Source organism: Pelophylax lessonae (assembly GCF_965119305.1).
Source record: "Pelophylax lessonae genome assembly, chromosome: 7".
NCBI lineage: Eukaryota > Metazoa > Chordata > Amphibia > Anura > Ranidae > Pelophylax > Pelophylax lessonae.
Genome location: NC_138774.1, coordinates 2,485,872 through 2,505,640, shown reverse-complemented (window position 1 = coordinate 2,505,640; position 19,769 = coordinate 2,485,872). Strand labels below are relative to the sequence as shown.

The 19,769-nt window shown below is 55.3% G+C and overlaps 2 protein-coding genes across 2 annotated transcripts; one reads left to right on the top strand and one right to left on the bottom strand.

Annotated features, from left to right (window-relative positions):
• Positions 1-577: 577 nt before the first annotated feature.
• Positions 578-1,609, top strand: LOC309559873 (adenosine receptor A1-like; the record flags this gene model as incomplete). The annotated part of the gene is made up of 1 exon (XM_082263300.1): positions 578-1,609. The coding sequence occupies one exon, from the start codon at positions 578-580 to the stop codon at positions 1,607-1,609; it is 1,032 nt and encodes a 343-aa protein (XP_082119426.1).
• A 10,252-nt stretch (positions 1,610-11,861) lies between these two features.
• On the bottom strand, positions 11,862-19,560 carry SNRPD2 (small nuclear ribonucleoprotein D2 polypeptide). The gene is made up of 3 exons (XM_082264628.1): positions 19,439-19,560; positions 15,255-15,434; positions 11,862-12,176 (listed from the first exon to the last, which is right to left on the bottom strand). Coding segments are annotated over exons 1-3 (357 nt in total). The 5' UTR covers positions 19,441-19,560; the 3' UTR covers positions 11,862-12,001.
• Between the last annotated feature and the right edge of the window lie 209 nt (positions 19,561-19,769).

Genomic DNA, 19,769 nt, shown 5'->3' with positions numbered 1-19,769 from the left:
AGAGGAGGGAAGAGGCTCCCTGGAGGTGACCATGGGAAGAGGTAATAAGGAAGCTAGAGAGCGGGATGACTTTCCTGGAAGAGTTCAGCACATAGTATGCCATCATGTAGATGGTAGAGATGGGGAGAAGATATTGAGTGACGGTTGTGTCTGAGGGGAACCCAGTCAGATGGGTTTGTCAGTAAATGTCTTTAGTAGATGTTACTGTGTCCAGTATCAGAGCCCTTTACTCCCTGTTGAGGGTCCTGAGGAAAGGCTCCAGGAACTCCTCTCCTGAACTTTGGACAGATTGGGGTTGGGAGTTTCATAGGATGGCAGAGTCTCCGGGAACTCCTCTCCTGAACTTTGGACAGATTGGGGTTGGGAGTTTCAGAGGATGGCAGAGTCTCCGGGAACTCCTCTCCTGGACTGGTTGAAGGGGTTTGGTGACCTCGGGAACGGTTCTGCTCTCACCAATCTACCAGTAATAGAATACTGTCCTCCAAGGACTCCGCCATTAAATATAATTCTATTATGTTTTTCTTCCAGCTTCTTGGAATTCTTTACCATCGGGAATGTTGGAGGATCTCTGCCAGTCATGAACTCCTCCACCCCCCAGGCAGGGGGCGATTCCGCACCCCTGGTGTCCGTGACCAACGTCCCGTACCTGGTGACAGAAGTGCTGACAGCCGCAGTCTCTGTGGTGGGGAACATTCTCATCTGTTTGGCCGTTTTGAATGACCGCCGGCTGCGGACCGTCACCAACAACTTTATCCTGTCCTTAGCCACAGCCGATATCCTGGTGGGAGCCGTGGCCATCCCTTGTGCCATTCTCCTGGATCTGGGAGTCGCACGGTGCAGCCTCTACTCCTGCCTGCTGATGCTTTGCAACCTCATGACCTTCTCTTTGGCCTCCATCTTTGGACTGTTGGCAGTGGCGGTGGAGCGGTACATCTCCATCTTGTGTCCCTTCAATTACCGTGCTGTGGTCACCCCACGGGCCTCCATCCTGGTGATAATCTGTACATGGATACTAGCGGCAGTGGCAGGTCTGATGCCCTTCATGGGTTGGCGGAAACCTTTCCCCCCGGATAGCGAATGTCTGTTTAGCAGCCTGATCTCCGAGTCGTACATGGTCTACCTGATCTTCTTTGGCTGTGTCGTTCCTCCATTGCTCGCCATGCTGGTGCTCTACGCTCGCATCTTCCTGGAGATTCGCAGACAGATCCGGCAGATTGCAGAGTGGGAGGTGGACGTCAGTCGCAGGCACAGAAAGAGACGCATTGTGGTCAGGGAGTTCCGCATGGCCTCCTCGCTCTTCCTGGTTGTCTTCTGCTTCGTACTTTGCTGGTTTCCCATTCACATCCTCAATGTCATCCGACTTTTCTGTCCCAAGTGCCAAGTCAATGAAGATCTGGTCCTCTCCGCCGTCATCCTCTCCCATGCCAACTCTGCCATCAACCCCATCATCTACGTCTTCCGGATGAGGACCTTCCGCCGTGCCGTGGAGGCTACTCTGTCCTGTTACTGCACTACTGGATCTGTGGGGAGCGTCACCGGATCCAGCCAGGCAAAGGGGACCCAGGAGCAGAGGGGGAACACCAGGGATGGTCCTCTGCCAGGGAACTAGGCCTTGTCCCGGTGTGGGGAAGGGGAATTCTTGTAGTAAGTCACGCGACTACCTCTTTGTACATCCGGGAAACAACGCCAGAACTAGTCATGGGCCGAACACCCCCCCTGTTTGGTTCGCACCAGAACATCTCGCACAGGGAAAAAGTTCTAGCGAACATTTGAACTCTATTAAAGTCTATGGGACACAAACATGAAAAATCAAAAGTCCTCATTTTAAAGGCTTATATGCAAGTTATTGCCATAAAAAGTGTATGGGAACCCGGGTACTGCCCTGGGGGACAGGAATCAATGCAAAAAAAAAAAAAAATGTTTAAAACGATTGTTTTTACAGGAGCAGTGATTTTAATAATGCTTAAAGTGAAACAATAAAAATGAAAAATTCCTTTAAATATCGTGCCTGGGGGGTCCCCCTTAATGTGCCTGTACAGTGGCGCATCTGTACGATGTATAGATCCTGCTGCAGCAATACTAACATTTCTAAAGGAAAAAATGTCATCTAAACTTGCTCGCGGCTGTAATGTATTGTTGGCTCCCGGCAATACAGATAAAAAAAAACATGAAAAAAAAAACGGCGTAGGGTCCAACCCCCAGGTCCATACCAGGCCCTTCGAGTCTGGTATAAATTTTAAGAGGAGCTCCACGCCACAATTTTAAAAAAACGGTGTGGGGGCCCCCCCCCCCCCCAAATCCGTACCAGACCCTTATCCAAGCATGCAGCCTGGCAGGCCAGGATAGTGGGGGGGGGGGTGAGCAAGTGCCCCCCCAAAGCACCTTGTCCCCATGTTGACAAGGGCCTCCTCCCGACAACCCTGGGCTGTGGTTGTGGGAGTCTGCGGGTGGGGGGGGGCTTATCCCAATCTGGAAGCCCCCTTTAACAAGAGGTCCCCCAGATCCCGGCCTCCTCCCTTGTGTGAATGGGTATTGGGTACATCGTACCCCTACCCATTCACCAGAAAAGTGTAAAAAAAGAAAAAACCACAGAACACTGTCAATCCCGACGCCCGCCAACCCGAAAAATCGAAAAAACTTCAGACGCTTCGCCTCTTCTGAGGCGTCCTGCTGTATGCCGTGTTTCAGCTTTGACAGCTGTTTTATAGGCAAGGGGCGGGCCACCCTGTGCCACCGCCCCCTTCTGATGGGGGCGGTGGCTGACATCATGTGACGTCAGAAGAGGGCAGTGCCACCGGGTGATCCCACCCCTTGCCTATAAAACAGCTGTCAAAGCTGAAGAACAGCACACGGCGGGACGCCTCAGCAGAGGTGAAGCGTTATTGAAATTTTTTCTATTTCGGTCGGTGGGCGTTGTGATTGACGATGGATTTACATCAAGGGACACAATTTCTTTTTTCTTTTTAATAAAGGACTTGCCAAAAACCTGTCTTATGTGGTTTTTCCTTTCTTACATTTTCTTTGGTGAATGGGTAGGGGTACGATGTACCCGATACCAATTCACATGGAGGGGGGCTGGAATCTTGGGTAGGGGTACGATGTACCCGATACCCATTCACATAGGGGGGGCTGGGATCTTGGGGCCCCCTAATCAAAGAGGGCTTCCAGATTCAGATAATCCCCCCACTCACAGACCCCCACAGCCACAGCTCAGGGTTGTCGGGAAGAGGCTCTTGTCCCCATCATCATGGGAACAAGGTGCTTTGGGGCGCACCCCAAAGCACCCTCCCCATGTTGAGGGCAAGCGGCCTGGTATAGTTCAGGAGGGGGGGGGGGTGCTCCCTCATCCTGGCCTGCCAGACTGCATGCTCGGATAAGGGTCTGGTACGGATTTTGGAGGGGGACCCCACATCGTCTTTTTTTTTTCAATTTTGGCATGGAGTTTCCCTTAAAATCTGTACCAGACCCAAAGGACATGGTAAAGATTTGGGGGGGGGGCCCCATGCCGTTTTTTTTTTTTTTTTTTTAATTCGGTCATAGAGTTTTCCCTTACCACTTAAATACAGGGCACTTTCGCCCCCTTCCTGCCTAGACCAATTTTCAGCTTTCAGTGCTCATTGGCATCTATGGGAAATCTTGGACAGCTTGGCATGACACTGCTTCCTGTCTGTAACATTGGCATCTATGGGAAATCTCGGTCCGCTTGGCAGGGCACTGCTCCCGAACTATAAGTGACAGGGACACAAAACTTAAGGAGCACTGAGAGGGGACCCAGGACTACAACATATCGTTACATTATAAAAGTGGGGTATAACCTTTACACTACAATGACTGCACTAAGCTAACTCAACTCACTATCCACTACCTGCCTAACCTCTATTATCATACACTATACACGGCTGCCGTGTAAGCAGCAGCCTTATATAGTGTGGGGTGTGGACTTAGCCCCTGAGCCATGATTGGCTAAAGGCTTTTAGCCAATCATGGCTCTGACAGGACATTGTACAGGTCAGGTGCATGCTTTGGCCAATCACAAGCACTTAACGTACTGCAAACACGCAGTGCATTATGGAGTGCTCATCGGCGGGAAAACTTCCCGCCGATCGCCCTAGGTGTTCGTGTGTTCGGTGAACATCCGATGTTTAAGTCGAACTTACGTTCGTCTCGAACATCAAGCCCATCTCTAGCCAGAACCTAGAATGCACCTTCTCCACTAGTAGCCCGCCATGAAATCCGGACTTCCTTCTGATAAATGCTGGAGGTGTTACCGCCCCCCAACCAAGGTCCTTCTACTGGGAACTAGGCTGGGTGTGAGGGAGGGGGGTTCCCGGGACCGGTGGATTCTTGTAGTAAGTCATGTGGACGACCAGAGAAAGACGCCAGAACCTAGGAAGCCCCTTCTTCTCCACCACCAGCCTGCCATGAAAGTGATAAAGATGGAGGAACCAGGAAATCAGCATCAGAGATGTAGAATTAAGCAGAATCCTTCATGGTTTCCTCCAAAGGCCACAGCTGGCCTGGGGTCTGGTGATGTCATAGGTGGGTGTGGCCCATGATGGGCGGGGATCCAGAACTGCAATGAAGGTTCATAGATTGTAAGAAAAGAGGACCCAGATTGTCCTTTCCTGTTCTCATCACCACCATGAAGATCAGAGTCCTCATTATAGTCTGTATAGGAAGTGAGACTTTACTCTCCCAACCGCCAGGAACTCTGGGTAATCCTCAACCTGCCACCATTAGTACAGAGTTAGGAATTGGGCGGGCGGGTAAGGATTAGATTTACTGCTTTTACATTTCTTTAGCGACTTCCTTGTTTTTGGCCTGAGCCACAATGACGTCATCCATCCAAGGAGTCCTCAGGAGAAGAGGTGCTCAGCTAAGCAAACCCTCCTGCCTGAGCTAAGGACAGGTGGATTCCAGGAAGTAAATCCTCCATGACTCATCTGTGCTTAGTATATCACATGAAGGCAGAGGCCAACGCATTAGAAGGCAGTAATAGATGTACCTTCGTGGCCAGTACTGAGTGAAGGTTCTACGGGGCCACATATGTATTCTTTATGAGATTACACTTCATGATTTTCCTGCATCTTCCACGCCCCTGAGGAAGAAAATAGACTTTGTATTGGGAAACATGTTGGATGTCTGTCTGTCTGTCTACGCATTCTTCTGTCCAGTGGTGATGACCGATGTGGGAAGGTTTGATTATTTCCATTGTGTCATACTATGATGTCATACTGTACAGGAATGAATAGCCACATTCACTGTGTGCGGTTTTCTTGTCTATTTACCTTTCGACCAATAAAGTTTGTAGATAGTTTTTTTTTTATTTGCTTCTAGGCTTGTGTTGCTTTAAAATTCCGCAAACAAGAGGGGGGTCTGTTCTATACTTACCTTCACCTATGACATCACTGGTGGGCTCAGACCTCTGAGGGAGTGGTCACTTACCTTCCTCTGTGACATCACTGGTGGGCTCAGACCTCTGAGGGAGCGGTCACTTACCTTCCTCTGTGACATCAATGGTGGGCTCAGACCTCTGAGGGAGTGGTCACTTACCTTCCTCTGTGACATCAATGGTGGGCTCAGACCTCTGAGGGAGCGGTCACTTACCTTCCTCTGTGACATCACTGGTGAGCTCAGACCTCTGAGGGAGTGGTCACTTACCTTCCTCTGTGACATCACTGGTGAGCTCAGACCTCTGAGGGAGCAGTCACTTACCTTCCTCTGTGACATCACTGGTGAGCTCAGACCTCTGAGGGAGTGGTCACTTACCTTCCTCTGTGACATCACTGGTGAGCTCAGACCTCTGAGGGAGTGGTCACTTACCTTCCTTTGTGACATCACTGGTGAGCTCAGACCTCTGAGGGAGCGGTCACTTACCTTCCTCTGTGACATCAATGGTGGGCTCAGACCTCTGAGGGAGCAGTCACTTACCTTCTCCTAGGACATCACTGGTGGGCTCAGACCTCTGAGGGAGCGGTCACTTACCTTCCTCTGTGACATCAATGGTGGGCTCAGACCTCTGAGGGAGTGGTCACTTACCTTCCTCTGTGACATCAATGGTGGGCTCAGACCTCTGAGGGAGCAGTCACTTACCTTCTCCTAGGACATCACTGGTGGGCTCAGACCTCTAAGGGAGTCATGTCATAGAAGTGACCACTGCCTCAGAGGTCAGAGCTTATTGAGAGTCACTTACCTTGTCCTATGACATCACTGGTAAACTCTGGCCTCTGGGGGAGTGGTCACTTACCTTATCCTATAACATCACTGGTGGGCTCAAACCCTTGAGGGAGTGGTCCCCTACCTTTTTTCTGTGACATCACCGATGGGCTCTGACCTCGGAGGGAGTGGTCACTGACCTTGTGCTATGACATCACTGTTGAGCTCTGACCTCTGAGGGAGTCATGTCATAAGAGAAGGTAAGTTGACCACTGCCTCAGAAGTCAGAGCTTATAAAGGGTCTCTTACCTTCTTCTATGACATCACTGGTGGGCTCTGACCTCTGAGGGATTGGTCATTTACCGTTTCCCATGACATCACTGGTGGGCTCAGACCTCTGAGGGATTGGTCATTTACCGTTTCCTATGACATCACTGGTGGGCTCAGACCTCTGAGGGATTGGTCATTTACCGTTTCCTATGACATCACTGGTGAGCTCTGATCTCTGCGGAAGTGGTCATTTACCTTCTTCTATTACATCACTGGTGGGCTCTGACCTCTGAGGGAGTGGCCACTTACCTTCTCTTAGAACATTTCTGTTGAGCTCTGACCTCTGAGAGAGTTGTGTCACAGGAGAAGGTAAGTGACCACTGCCTCAGAGGTCAGAGCTTATTAGGAGTCACACACCTTCTCCTATGACATCACTGGTGAGCTCTGACATCTGAGGGAGTTGTGTGGTTAGGGGTAGGGAGTGGTCACTTACCTTCTCCTATGACACGACTCCCTCATGAGGTCAGAGCTCACTAAGAGTCACTTACCTTCCACCAATAGTCACTTGCCTTCTCCTATGACATGACCCACTCAGAGCTCACAAAATGTTTTGGACCTTTAGGAAAGTCAGAAGATAGAAGGTAGGTGACCACTCCCTCAGAGGTCAGAGCCCACCAGTGATGTCGTAGGAGAAGGTAAGTGACTCTTGGTCATCGCTGGCCTCTGAGGGAGTGGTCGCTTACCTTCTCCTATGACATGACCCACTCAAAGGTCAGAGCCCACCAAAAGCCACTGACCTTTAAGGGAGTCGGAGCCTAGAAGGTAAGTGACTTTTGGTGGGCTCTGGCCTTTGAATGAGTGATGTCATAGAAGGTAAGTGACTCTTGGTGGAAGGTGAGTGTAGGTGGGCTCTGACCTCTGAGAGTTGTGTCGTAGAAGGTAAAAGTCCACCCAGAGCCACTTACCTTCTCCTATGATACAACTCCCTCAGAGGTCAGAGTCCACCAATAATGTCATATTAGAAGGTAAGTGACTCTTGGTGGGCTCTGACGGAGTCGTGTCATAAGATGTCCACCCAGAGTCACCTACCTTCCCCTGTGAGGTCAGTCTTCCAGAATGTGGGGCCGATGAGGATGTGATGTGTAATCTTTGATGTACCGGACAAATTCTCTCCATGGAGGAGACCTCCTCTGATTGGTGATCTCCGGGATGACTATGGTATATGGATTTGTAGGATCGGATGTCAGGATTTTCTCAGGAATGATGTACTTTATGATTTGGCATGTTATCTGTTCACTACTTTAACCTTCCACTGACACCTTCACTCACCAACATCCATCCATGTCCCAGGGAAGTGGTGGGAGGGGCCAGAACAACTTCACTCACCAACAGTGATGTCATAGAGGTAGGAGGGACCAGAACACCCTTTACTTACCAACATCCATGTCCCAGGGAAGTGGTGGGAGGGGCTAGAACACCTTCACTCACCAACAGTGATGTCACAGAGGTGGGAGGGGCCAGAACACCTTTACTTGCCAACATCTATCCATGACCCAGGGAAGTGGTGGGAGGGGCCAGAACACCTTTACTCACCAACAGTGATGTCACAGAGGTGGGAGGGGCCAGAACACCTTTACTTGCCAACATCCATCAATGTCCCAGGGAAGTGGTGGGAGGGGCCAGAACACCGTTACTCACCAACGGTGATGTCACAGAGGTGGGAGGGGCTCTCCATGACGAGGGAGTAACACAGATGTCCTCTCTTCCAGCTTACCAGTGATCTTGCCAGGAAGTCTCATATCTACAACCTCCTCAGACATGAAATCATGAACAAAGCATACCCCTCTATAGTGTGTACTTGTCTCAGTCCAGAATACGAACGTGTCATTTCTGTCTGCTGCCTCCTTCCTCTGCTATCTGGATGAGGTCCCCCCCACACCTCTGCTATCTACATGAGGTCTCCCCCCCCCACCTCTGCTATCTGCGTGAGGTCCCCCCCCACCTCTGCTATCTGCGTGAGGTCCCCCCTCCACCTCTGCTATCTGCGTGAGGTCTCCCCCCCCTCTGCAATCTGCGTGAGGTCCCCCCCCACCTCTGCTATCTGCGTGAGGTCCCCCCCCACCTCTGCTATCTGCGTGAGGTCTCCCCCCCTCTGCTATCTGCGTGAGGTCTCCCCCCCTCTGCTATCTGCGTGAGGTCCCCCCCCCCACCTCTGCTATCTGCGTGAGGTCTCCCCCCTCTGCTATCTGCGTGAGGTCCCCCCCCCTCTGCTATCTGCGTGAGCTCCCCCCCACCTCTGCTATCTGCGTGAGCTCCCCCCCCCACCTCTGCTATCTGCGTGAGGCCCCCCCCCCACCTCTGCTATCTGCGTGAGGTCTCCCCCCCTCTGCTATCTGCGTGAGGTCCCCCCCCCACCTCTGCTATCTGCGTGAGGTCCCCCCCCACCTCTGCTATCTGCGTGAGGTCCCCCCCACCTCTGCTATCTGCATGAGGTCTCCCCCCTCTGCTATCTGCGTGAGGCCCCCCCCACCTCTGCTATCTGCGTGAGGTCCCCCCCTCACCTCTGCTATCTGCGCGAGGTCCCCCCCCACCTCTGCTATCTGCGTGAGGTCTCCCCCCCCACCTCTGCTATCTGCGTGAGGTCTCCCCCCCCACCTCTGCTATCTGCGTGAGGTCTCCCCCCCCCACCTCTGCTATCTGCGTGAGGTCTCCCCCCCTCTGCTATCTGCGTGAGGTCCCCCCCCCACCTCTGCTATCTGCGTGAGCCCCCCCCCCACCTCTGCTATCTGCGTGAGCCCCCCCCCACCTCTGCTATCTGCGTGAGGTCCCCCCCCACCTCTGCTATCTGCGTGAGGTCCCTCCCCCACCTCTGCTATCTGCGTGAGGTCCCTCCCCCACCTCTGCTATCTGCGTGAGGTCCCTCCCCCACCTCTGCTATCTGCGTGAGGTCCCTCCCCCACCTCTGCTATCTGCGTGAGGTCTCCCCCCCCCCCCACCTCTGCTATCTGCGTGAGGTCTCCCCCCCACCTCTGCTATCTGCATGAGGTCTCCCCCCCCACCTCTGCTATCTGCATGAGGTCTCCCCCCCCACCTCTGCTATCTGCATGAGGTCTCCCCCCCCACCTCTGCTATCTGCATGAGGTCTCCCTCCCCCCCCCCCACCACCTCTGCTATCTGCAGGAGGAGTCTCCCCCACCTCTGCTATCTGCAGGAGTCGTCTCCCCCCCCACCACCTCTGCTATCTGCAGGAGGCGTCTCCCCCCCCACCACCTCTGCTATCTGCAGGAGGAGTCTCCCCCCCCCACCTCTGCTATCTGCGTGAGGTCTCCCCCCCACCTCTGCTATCTGCATGAGGTCTCCCCCCCCCCCCACCACCTCTGCTATCTGCAGGAGGAGTCTCCCCCACCTCTGCTATCTGCAGGAGTCGTCTCCCCCCCACCACCACCTCTGCTATCTGCAGGAGGAGTCTCCCCCACCTCTGCTATCTGCTAATGCTAAACCATTTCCCACCGACAGAGAAGGGGGGGAGGGTTACAGTGGGACAAACCATTTCCCACAGACAGGGTGTTGTGGAGAGGTTATTAATATTTATGTGGACGTTTCTTTAGGATGTATTTTTAGTTAAATTGCCATGATGTCTCCCAGTGTCAGTTTAACGGTAATCACTATGCAGAGCAAATATGGCTTCAATTGGCATTGAGGAAAGACCTGTTAGTGGAAATCTTCCATTAGATGAATTGCACAATACTTGTAGCCTGATTTATGACAGCACAAGGAGAAATCCATCGCAGAAAATATATATCCGCCAACCGGGGCCCCGGTTATTCACTGCGGAGATATGTTTGTGATGTGGAATTCTTATCGTTTTACCAGGATTAATGGATGGCATATTTCTGTCATATTTGATCGATAATGGCTGAAAAAATGCTGCTATTGTCTTATGCAGATATAATAAAGTCCCATTCACTGAAACAATAGCATGGTCGCTATCAAATATGATTTATAGATAGGATCCACTAACAGGATATGAAGAGCCCATGCTTGTGAATGAACGCGGCCAGGTCCATGTGATGGCAGCCATGTTGCTTTGTTCACCTGGCAGTTAGTCTCTGCACATGGCTGTGTTTCTACATAAACATTGACTTTTCTTTTCTATTGTACTTTTGAATGTATACCTGTCTGTGATTGGTGGGTCTTGAAGCCACTCCCTTTCCTTTTGTTCACTTGCTGTAAATAAACCAAGCCCTGCTCTGGGACACAGAGAGACTTACACACACACTCACTCACAGACAGACTTACACACACACACTCACTCACAGACAGACTCACAGACAGTCTCACTCACTCACAGACAGACTCACAGTCTCTCTCACTCACAGACAGACTCACAGACAGTCTCACTCACTCACTGACAGACTCACAGACAGTCTCACTCACAGACAGTCTCACTCACAGACAGACTCACTCACAGACAGACTCACTCACAGACAGACTCACTCACAGACAGACTCACTCACAGACAGACTCACTCACAGACAGACTCACTCACAGACAGACTCACTCACAGACAGACTCTCATTCACTTTCACAGACACACACTCACTCTCTCACAGACACACACTCACTCACTCACAGACAGACTCACAGACAGTCTCTCTCACTCACAGACTCTCATTCATTTTCACACAGACACACTCTCTCTCTCACAGACACTCACTCTCACAGACACACACTCACTCTCACAGACACACACTCACTCTCACAGACACACACTCACTCTCACAGACACACACTCACTCTCACAGACACACACTCACTCTCACAGACACACACTCACTCTCACAGACACACTCTCTCTCTCACAGACACACTCTCTCTCTCACAGACACACTCTCTCTCTCACAGACACACTCTCTCTCTCACAGACACACACTCACTCTCTCTCTCTCACACAGACACACTCTCTCTCTCACAGACACATGCACACACACTCACTCTCTCTCACAGACACACACACAGAGGGATTAATGGCCTTTGGCGCGTATTAATATCCACAAGTGCGCTTTTCAGCGCAGCGAGTTTCTATGCTCCAAGCCGCAATAATTTCCGCAACACAGGGGGGCTTACAGTGGGACAACCCATTTCCCACAGATGGGGGGGGGGGCTTACAGTGGGGCAAATCATTTGCCACAGGTGGGGGGGGGGGAGGGAATACAGTGGGACAAACCATTTCCAAAGGCCCCTCCAGACTCCGTGCAGTGAGCATCGTCACCCGAGCACAGGATGTGTTACTGGCAGGATCACCAGGAGCAACATCTTTTCTAACGTGACACCAAAGGGAAACTTGCAGCACCAGGGGCTCAAGAATTGAGTTATGGGACATAAAACATGTCAGCTTATCGGGGCATAGACCAATCACTGAGACTCCGCCCACAGGAATATGACAACTCCACTTTATTAGAAAACATCCTAGCCCCCCCCCAGGTGTAAGCCCTGGGGGACCCAGAACACATGAACCCCTGAACCCTCCCTCCCCCATCCCATCTATGTGTAGAGGAGAGTCCTGCAAGAGTCCTCACTTCCCAGCCAACAATGGATTCCTGAGGACGACGATGACGCTGTCCCCCCGCAGGAACATCTTGGAGATATATCGGTCCTTGTTGACTGGTTTGGATTTCTTCTTCCCCTTCCCGCTCTTCGGAACCTCCGTCCACATCTCCTTCACATTCTCCAGGACCATGTTACAGTGTCTAGGGGGGGGAGGGGACACACAGCTCAGGGATGACCAAGGACTTCTTATTCCATTCTATAAATGAATGTAATATTTCCCATGCTCCGCCCCTAAACCACCCAGCTCTAACAGACCCCGCCTCAAAGACCTGTGACTCCACAGATCCCCAACTATCAGACCGTGACCCCCACAGTACCTTGCCTCACAGACCCACAGAACCCCAACTATCACAGAGCACAACCCCTACAGAGCTGTTTCACAGATCCCCGCCCCCACAGAACCCCATCACAGAGCCTGACCCCGCCCTTGCCGAAATCCTGCCTCACAACTCCCCCCGCCCCCCACAGAGCCTGACCCCGCCCTTGCCAAACCCTGCCTCACAACACCCCCCAACTCCCCCCGCCCCCACAGAACCCTGCCTCACAACTCCCCCCGCCCCCCACAGAACCCAACCACAGAGCCTGACCCCACCCTTGCCAAACCCTGCCTCACAACACCCCCCAACTCCCCCCGCCCCCACAGAACCCTGCCTCACAACTCCCCCCGCCCCCACAGAACCCTGCCTCACAACTCCCCCCGCCCCCCACAGAACCCAACCACAGAGCCTGACCCCGCCCTTGCCAAACCCTGCCTCACAACACCCCCCCAACTCCCCCCGCCCCCACAGAACCCTGCCTCACAACTCCCCCCGCCCCCACAGAACCCTGCCTCACAACTCCCCCTACAGAACCTCAACTATCAGAAAGCCTGACCCCTGCAGAACTCTAGGTCACAAGACCCCCAGACAACACTGCCTCACAAGTCCCCCCCGCCCTCACAGAACCCTGCGTCACAAATTCCCCCGCCCCCCACAGAACCCTGCCTCCCAACTTCCCCACCCCCACAGAACCTTGCCTCACAACTCCCACTGACACCGCAGAACCCCACCTCACAACTCCCCCCACAGAACCTTGCCTCACAACTACCCCCTCCCCCACAGAACCTCAACTATCACAAAGCCTGACCCCCGCAGAACTCTACGTCACAAGACCCCTGTCCCCAGAAAAAACACTGCCTCACAAGTCCCCCCCGCCCTCACAGAACCCTGCGTCACAAATTCCCCCGCCCCCCACAGAACCCTGCCTCCCAACTTCCCCACCCCCACAGAACCTTGCCTCACAACTCCCACTGACACCGCAGAACCCCACCTCACAACTCCCCCCACAGAACCTTGCCTCACAACTACCCCCTCCCCCACAGAACCTCAACTATCACAAAGCCTGACCCCCGCAGAACTCTACGTCACAAGACCCCTGTCCCCCGAAAAAACACTGCCTCACAAGTCCCCCCCGCCCTCACAGAACCCTACGCCAAATCCCCCCGCAGAACCCTGCCTCCCAACTTCCCCACCTCCACAGAACACCAACTCACAGAGCCCACCCTCTCACAGAACCCTGCCTCAACTCCCCCGCCACTACAGAACCCCACCCCGCAGAAATCTGTCACAAACCCCTCACAACCCTGCCTCACAACTTCCCCTGCCTCCACAGAACCTCAACTATCAGAAAGCCTGACCCCCGCAGAACTCCACGTCACAAGACCCCCGCCCCCAGACAACACTGCCTCACAAGCCCACCCCCCCCGCCCTCACAGAACCCTACGTCATAAATTCCCCCGCCCCCACAGAACCCTGCCTCACAACTCCCCCCCCCCCCCAGAACCCCGCCTCAAAACTCCCCCCCCCCAGAACCCTGCCTCACAACTCCCACTGCCACCACAGAACCCCACCCCCGCAGAACCCTGCCTAACAACTCCCCCCCCCCCCCCAGAACCCTGCCTCACAACTCCCCCCCCCCCCAGAACCCCGCCTCACAACTCCCACCACAGAACCCCACCCCCGCAGAACCCTACCTCACAACTCCCCTGCCTCACAATTTCCCCCATAGAACCTCGCCTCACAACATCCCCCTCCCCAACAGAACCTCAACTATCACAAAGCCTGACCCCCGCAGAACTCTACGTCACAAGACCCCCGACCCCCGAAACAACACTGCCTCACAAGTCCCCCCGCTGCCCTCACAGAACCCTACGTCACAAATTCTCCCGCAGAACCCTGTCTCACAACTCCCCTGCCTCCACAGAACACCAACTCACAGAGCCCACCCTCCCACAGAACCCTGCCTCAACTCCCCCGCCATTACAGAACCTCACCCCCGCAGAAATCTGTCACAAACCCCTCACCCCCACACAACCCTGTCTCACAACTCCTCTGCCGCCCCCCACAGAACCCTGCCTCACAAGTTTCCCTGCCTCACAACTTCCCCTGCCCCCACAGAACCTCAACTATCAGAAAGCCTGACCCCCGCAGAACTCTAAGTCCCAAGACCCCCGCCCCCAGACAGCACTGCCTCACAAGTCCCCCCCTACCTTCAAAGAACCCTACGTCACAACTCCCCCGCCCCGACAGAACCCTGCTTCACAACTTCCGCACCTCCACAGAACCCCAACTATGACAAAGCCTAACCCCCCTCAGAACTCTACGTCACAAATGTTCTGCCCCCCCCAAAAAAATCTTGCCTGACAGAACCCTAACTCAGAGCCCACCCCCCACAGAACCCTGCCTCACAGAACCTGAATTCGCAAATCTCCCACCTCCACATAAAGAGCTCAATCCCAGCAGAACCCTGCCCCCCACCACCCTCACAGACCCCCCCCCCCCCCCACAGAACCCTGCCTCACAAACCCCCCCCCCCCCCCCACAGAACCCTGCCTCACAACTCCCCCCCCCACAGAACTCCACCAATCACAGAGCCAATACCCCGCAGAACTCAACGTCACAAATCCCCCGCCCTAACAGAACTCTGACTCACAGACCCAACCGCCGTGCCCCCACAGAACCCTGCCTCAAAACTCCCTGTCCCCCCACATAACCTGCCTTCCAGATCCAGAGCGCAACACCCACAGATCCCTGACATACAAATACCCCTACCCCACCCCCACAGAACCCTGCCACATAGGTCCCCTACTATTACAGAGCGCAGAACTCTGCCTCAAATATCCCCACCCCCACAGAACTCTGTACCCACGGTTAACAGCCCTCCCACAGAACCAAGCTCACCTGTCGAAGGCCTTCACCCTTCCCAACAGCTTCTTATTGTTGCGACAGTTGATGAGGACCTGCGTGTTGTTCTTTACAGACTGGGTGAGTACAGAGAGGGGCCCCGTGTTAAACTCCTCCTCCTCGCGTTTCTGCAGCTCCTCGGGGGTCATCTCACTCTTCGGTTTGTTCAGAAGACTCCTAAAGGGAAGGGGAGACCGAGCTTACAGGAGACGTCCTACCTGGAGGTGAGATTATCTAATGGGGGGGGTCCTCCCTCTTCCCCCTCCATCACACACACAGGACCTCCCTCCTCCATCACACACAGGACCTCCCTCCTCCCCCATCACACACAGGACCTCCCCCCTCCTCCTCCTTCACACACAGGTCCTCCCCCCTCCTCCTCCTTCACACACAGGTCCTCCCCCTCCTTCAAACACAGGTCCTCCCCCCTCCTCCTCCTCCTTCACACACAGGTCCTCCCCCCCTCCTCCTTCACACACAGGTCCTCCCCCCTCCTCCTCCTTCACACACAGGTCCTCTCTCCTCCTCATCCTTCACACACAGGTCCTCCCCCCTCCTCCTCCTTCACACACAGGTCCTCCCCCCTCCTCCTCCTTCACACACAGGTCCTCCCCCCTCCTTCACACACAGGTCCTCCCCCCTCCTCCACACACAGATCCTCCCCCCTCCTCCTCCTTCACACACAGGTCCTCCCCCCTCCTCCTCCTTCACACACAGGTCCTCCCCCCTCCTCCTCCTTCACACACAGGACCTCCCTCCTCCCCCATCACACACAGGACCTCCCCCCTCCTCCTCCTTCACACACAGGTCCTCCCCCCTCCTCCTCCTTCACACACAGGTCCTCCCCCTCCTTCAAACACAGGTCCTCCCCCCTCCTCCTCCTTCACACACAGGTCCTCCCCCCCTCCTCCTTCACACACAGGTCCTCCCCCCTCCTCCTCCTTCACACACAGGTCCTCTCTCCTCCTCATCCTTCACACACAGGTCCTCCCCCCTCCTCCTCCTTCACACACAGGTCCTCCCCCCTCCTCCTCCTTCACACACAGGTCCTCCCCCCTCCTTCACACACAGGTCCTCCCCCCTCCTCCACACACAGGTCCTCCCCCCTCCTCCTCCTTCACACACAGGTCCTCCCCCCTCCTCCTCCTTCACACACAGGTCCTCCCCCCTCCTCCACACACAGGTCCTCCCCCCTCCTCCTCCTTCACACACAGGTCCTCCCCCCTCCTCCTCCTTCACACACAGGTCCTCTCTCCTCCCTCCTCCTTCACACACAGGTCCTCCCCCCTCCTCCTCCATCACACACACGTCCTCCCCCCTCCTCCTCCATCACACACACAGGTCCTCCTCCATCACACACACAGCTCCTCCCTCCTCCTCCGTCACACACAGCTCCTCCCTCCTCCTCCTCCGTCACACACAGGACCTCCCTCCTCCTCTTCCATCACACACACAGCTCCTCCCTCCTCCTCCTTCATCACACACACAGCTCCTCCCTCCTCCTCCATCACACACACAGATCCCTCCTCCATCACACACAGGACCTCCCTCCTCCTCCATCACACACACAGGTTCTCCCCCCTCCTCCTCCATCACACACAGGTCCTCCCCCCTCCTCCTCCATCACACACAGGTCCTCCCTCCTCCTCCATCACACACAGGTCCTCCCTCCTCCTCCTCCATCACACACAGGTCCTCCCTCCTCCTCATCCATCACACACAGGTCCTCCCTCCTCCTCATCCATCACACACAGGTCCTCCTCCCTCCTCCTCCTTCACACACAGGTCCTCCTCCCTCCTCCTCCTTCACACACAGGTCCTCCCCCCTCCTCCATCACACACACAGGTCCTCCCTCCTCCTCCATCACACACAGGACCTCCCCCCTCCTCCTCCATCACACACAGGTCCTCCTCCTCCTCCATCACACACAGCTCCTCCCCCCTCCTCCTCCATCACACACAGGACCTCCCCCCTCCTCCTCCTTCACACACAGGTCCTCCCCCTCCTTCAAACACAGGTCCTCCCCCCTCCTCCTCCTTCACACACAGGTCCTCCCCCCCTCCTCCTTCACACACAGGTCCTCCCCCCCTCCTCCTCCTTCACACACAGGTCCTCTCTCCTCCTCATCCTTCACACACAGGTCCTCTCTCCTCCTCCTCCTTCACACACAGGTCCTCCCCCCTCCTCCTCCTTCACACACAGGTCCTCCCCCCTCCTCCTCCTTCACACACAGGTCCTCCCCCCTCCTTCACACACAGGTCCTCCCCCCTCCTCCACACACAGGTCCTCCCCCCTCCTCCACACACAGGTCCTCCCCCCCTCCTCCACACACAGGTCCTCCCCCCTCCTCCACACACAGGTCCTCCCCCCTCCTCCTCCTTCACACACAGGTCCTCCCCCCTCCTCCACACACAGGTCCTCCCCCCTCCTCCTCCTTCACACACAGGTCCTCCCCCCTCCTTCTCCTTCACACACAGGTCCTCTCTCCTCCTCCTCCTTCACACACAGGTCCTCCCCCCTCCTCCTCCATCACACACACAGGTCCTCCTCCATCACACACACAGCTCCTCCCTCCTCCTCCTCCTCCGTCACACACAGCTCCTCCCTCCTCCTCCTCCGTCACACACAGGTCCTCCCTCCTCCATCACACACACAGGTCCTCCTCCCTCCTCCTCCTTCACACACAGGTCCTCCCCCTCCTCCTCCATCACACACAGGTTCTCTCTCCTCCTCCTCCTTCACACACACACACAGGTCCTCCCCCCTCCTCCTCCTTCACACACAGGTCCTCCTCCCTCCTCCTTCACACACACAGGTCCTCCCTCCTCCTCCTCCATCACACACAGGACCTCCCTCCTCCTCTTCCATCACACACACAGCTCCTCCCTCCTCCTCCTTCATCACACACACAGCTCCTCCCTCCTCCTCCATCACACACACAGATCCCTCCTCCATCACACACAGGACCTCCCTCCTCCTCCATCACATACACAGGTCCTCCCCCCTCCTCCTCCATCACACACAGGTCCTCCCTCCTCCTCCATCACACACAGGTCCTCCCTCCTCCTCATCCATCACACACAGGTCCTCCTCCCTCCTCCTCCTTCACACACAGGTCCTCCTCCCTCCTCCTCCTTCACACACAGGTCCTCCCCCCTCCTCCATCACACACACAGGTCCTCCCTCCTCCTCCATCACACACAGGACCTCCCCCCCCCTCCTCCTTCACACACAGGTCCTCCCTCCTCCTCCATCACACACAGGTCCTCCCTCCTCCTCCATCACACACAGGTCCTCCCTCCTCCTCCATCACACACAGGTCCTCCTCCTCCTCCATTACACACAGCTCCTCCCCCCTCCTCCTCCATCACACACAGCTCCTCCCTCCTCCTCCTCCATCACACACACAGGTCCTCCCCCCTCCTCCTCCTTCACACACACAGGTCCTCCCACCTCCTCCTCCTTCACACACACAGGTCCTCCCCCCTCCTCCTCCTTCACACACAGCTCCTCCCCCCTCCTCCTCCTTCACACACAGCTCCTCCCTCCTCCTCCTCCATCACACACAGGTCCTCCCTCCTCCTCCTCCATCACACACAGGCCCCTCCTCCATCACACACAGGTCCTCCCTCCTCCTCCTCCATCACACACAGGACCTCCCCCCTCCTCCTCCATCACACACAGCTCCTCCCTCCTCCTCCATCAAACACAGCTCCTCCCTCCTCCTCCATCACACACAGGTCCTCCCCCCTCCTCCTCCATCACACACAGGTCCTCCCCCCTCCTCCTCCTTCACACACAGGTCCTCCCCCCTCCTCCTCCTTCACACACAGGTCCTCCCCCCTCCTCCTCCTTCACACACAGGTCCTCCCCCTCCTCCTCCATCACACACAGGTCCTCCCCCCTCCTCCTCCTTCACACACAGGTCCTCCCCCTCCTCCTCCATCACACACAGGTCCTCCCCCTCCTCCTCCATCACACACAGGTCCTCCCCCTCCTCCTCCATCACACACAGCTCCTCCCCCCTCCTCCTCCATCACACAGCTCCTCCCTCCTCCTCCTTCACACACAGGTCTTCCCTCCTCCTCCTCCATCACACACAGGTCCTCCCTCCTCCATCACACAAAGCTCTTCTCCCCCTCCTCCTCCATCACACACAGCTCCTCCTCGCTCCTCTTACATGTTGGCGGTCCGCTCTCTCTGTCCTCCTCACGTTGCTGCACCGTGCTCCTCTCTTTTCTGCCGTCACTTCCGCTTCCGGGTCAGAGATCTACTTCCGTTCTCTTGTTTCTATGGAGACGTGTCGGCCAATGTCTGCGTTGTTTGGGAGGGGTTTCGTAATTTTGGCGGGAGCGACATCAGATCATAGATATGAGAGTGGGTGGGTGCAGAGATCGTAGGTCCTCCCTCCTGGTGACGTCAGTACAGGGCGGGGTAGGTTTCTTTTAATTTTATTGTAGTAGAGGGGAGTTATATCCCGAGCTCTGATTGGAAGAATCTTCCCGAGGGAG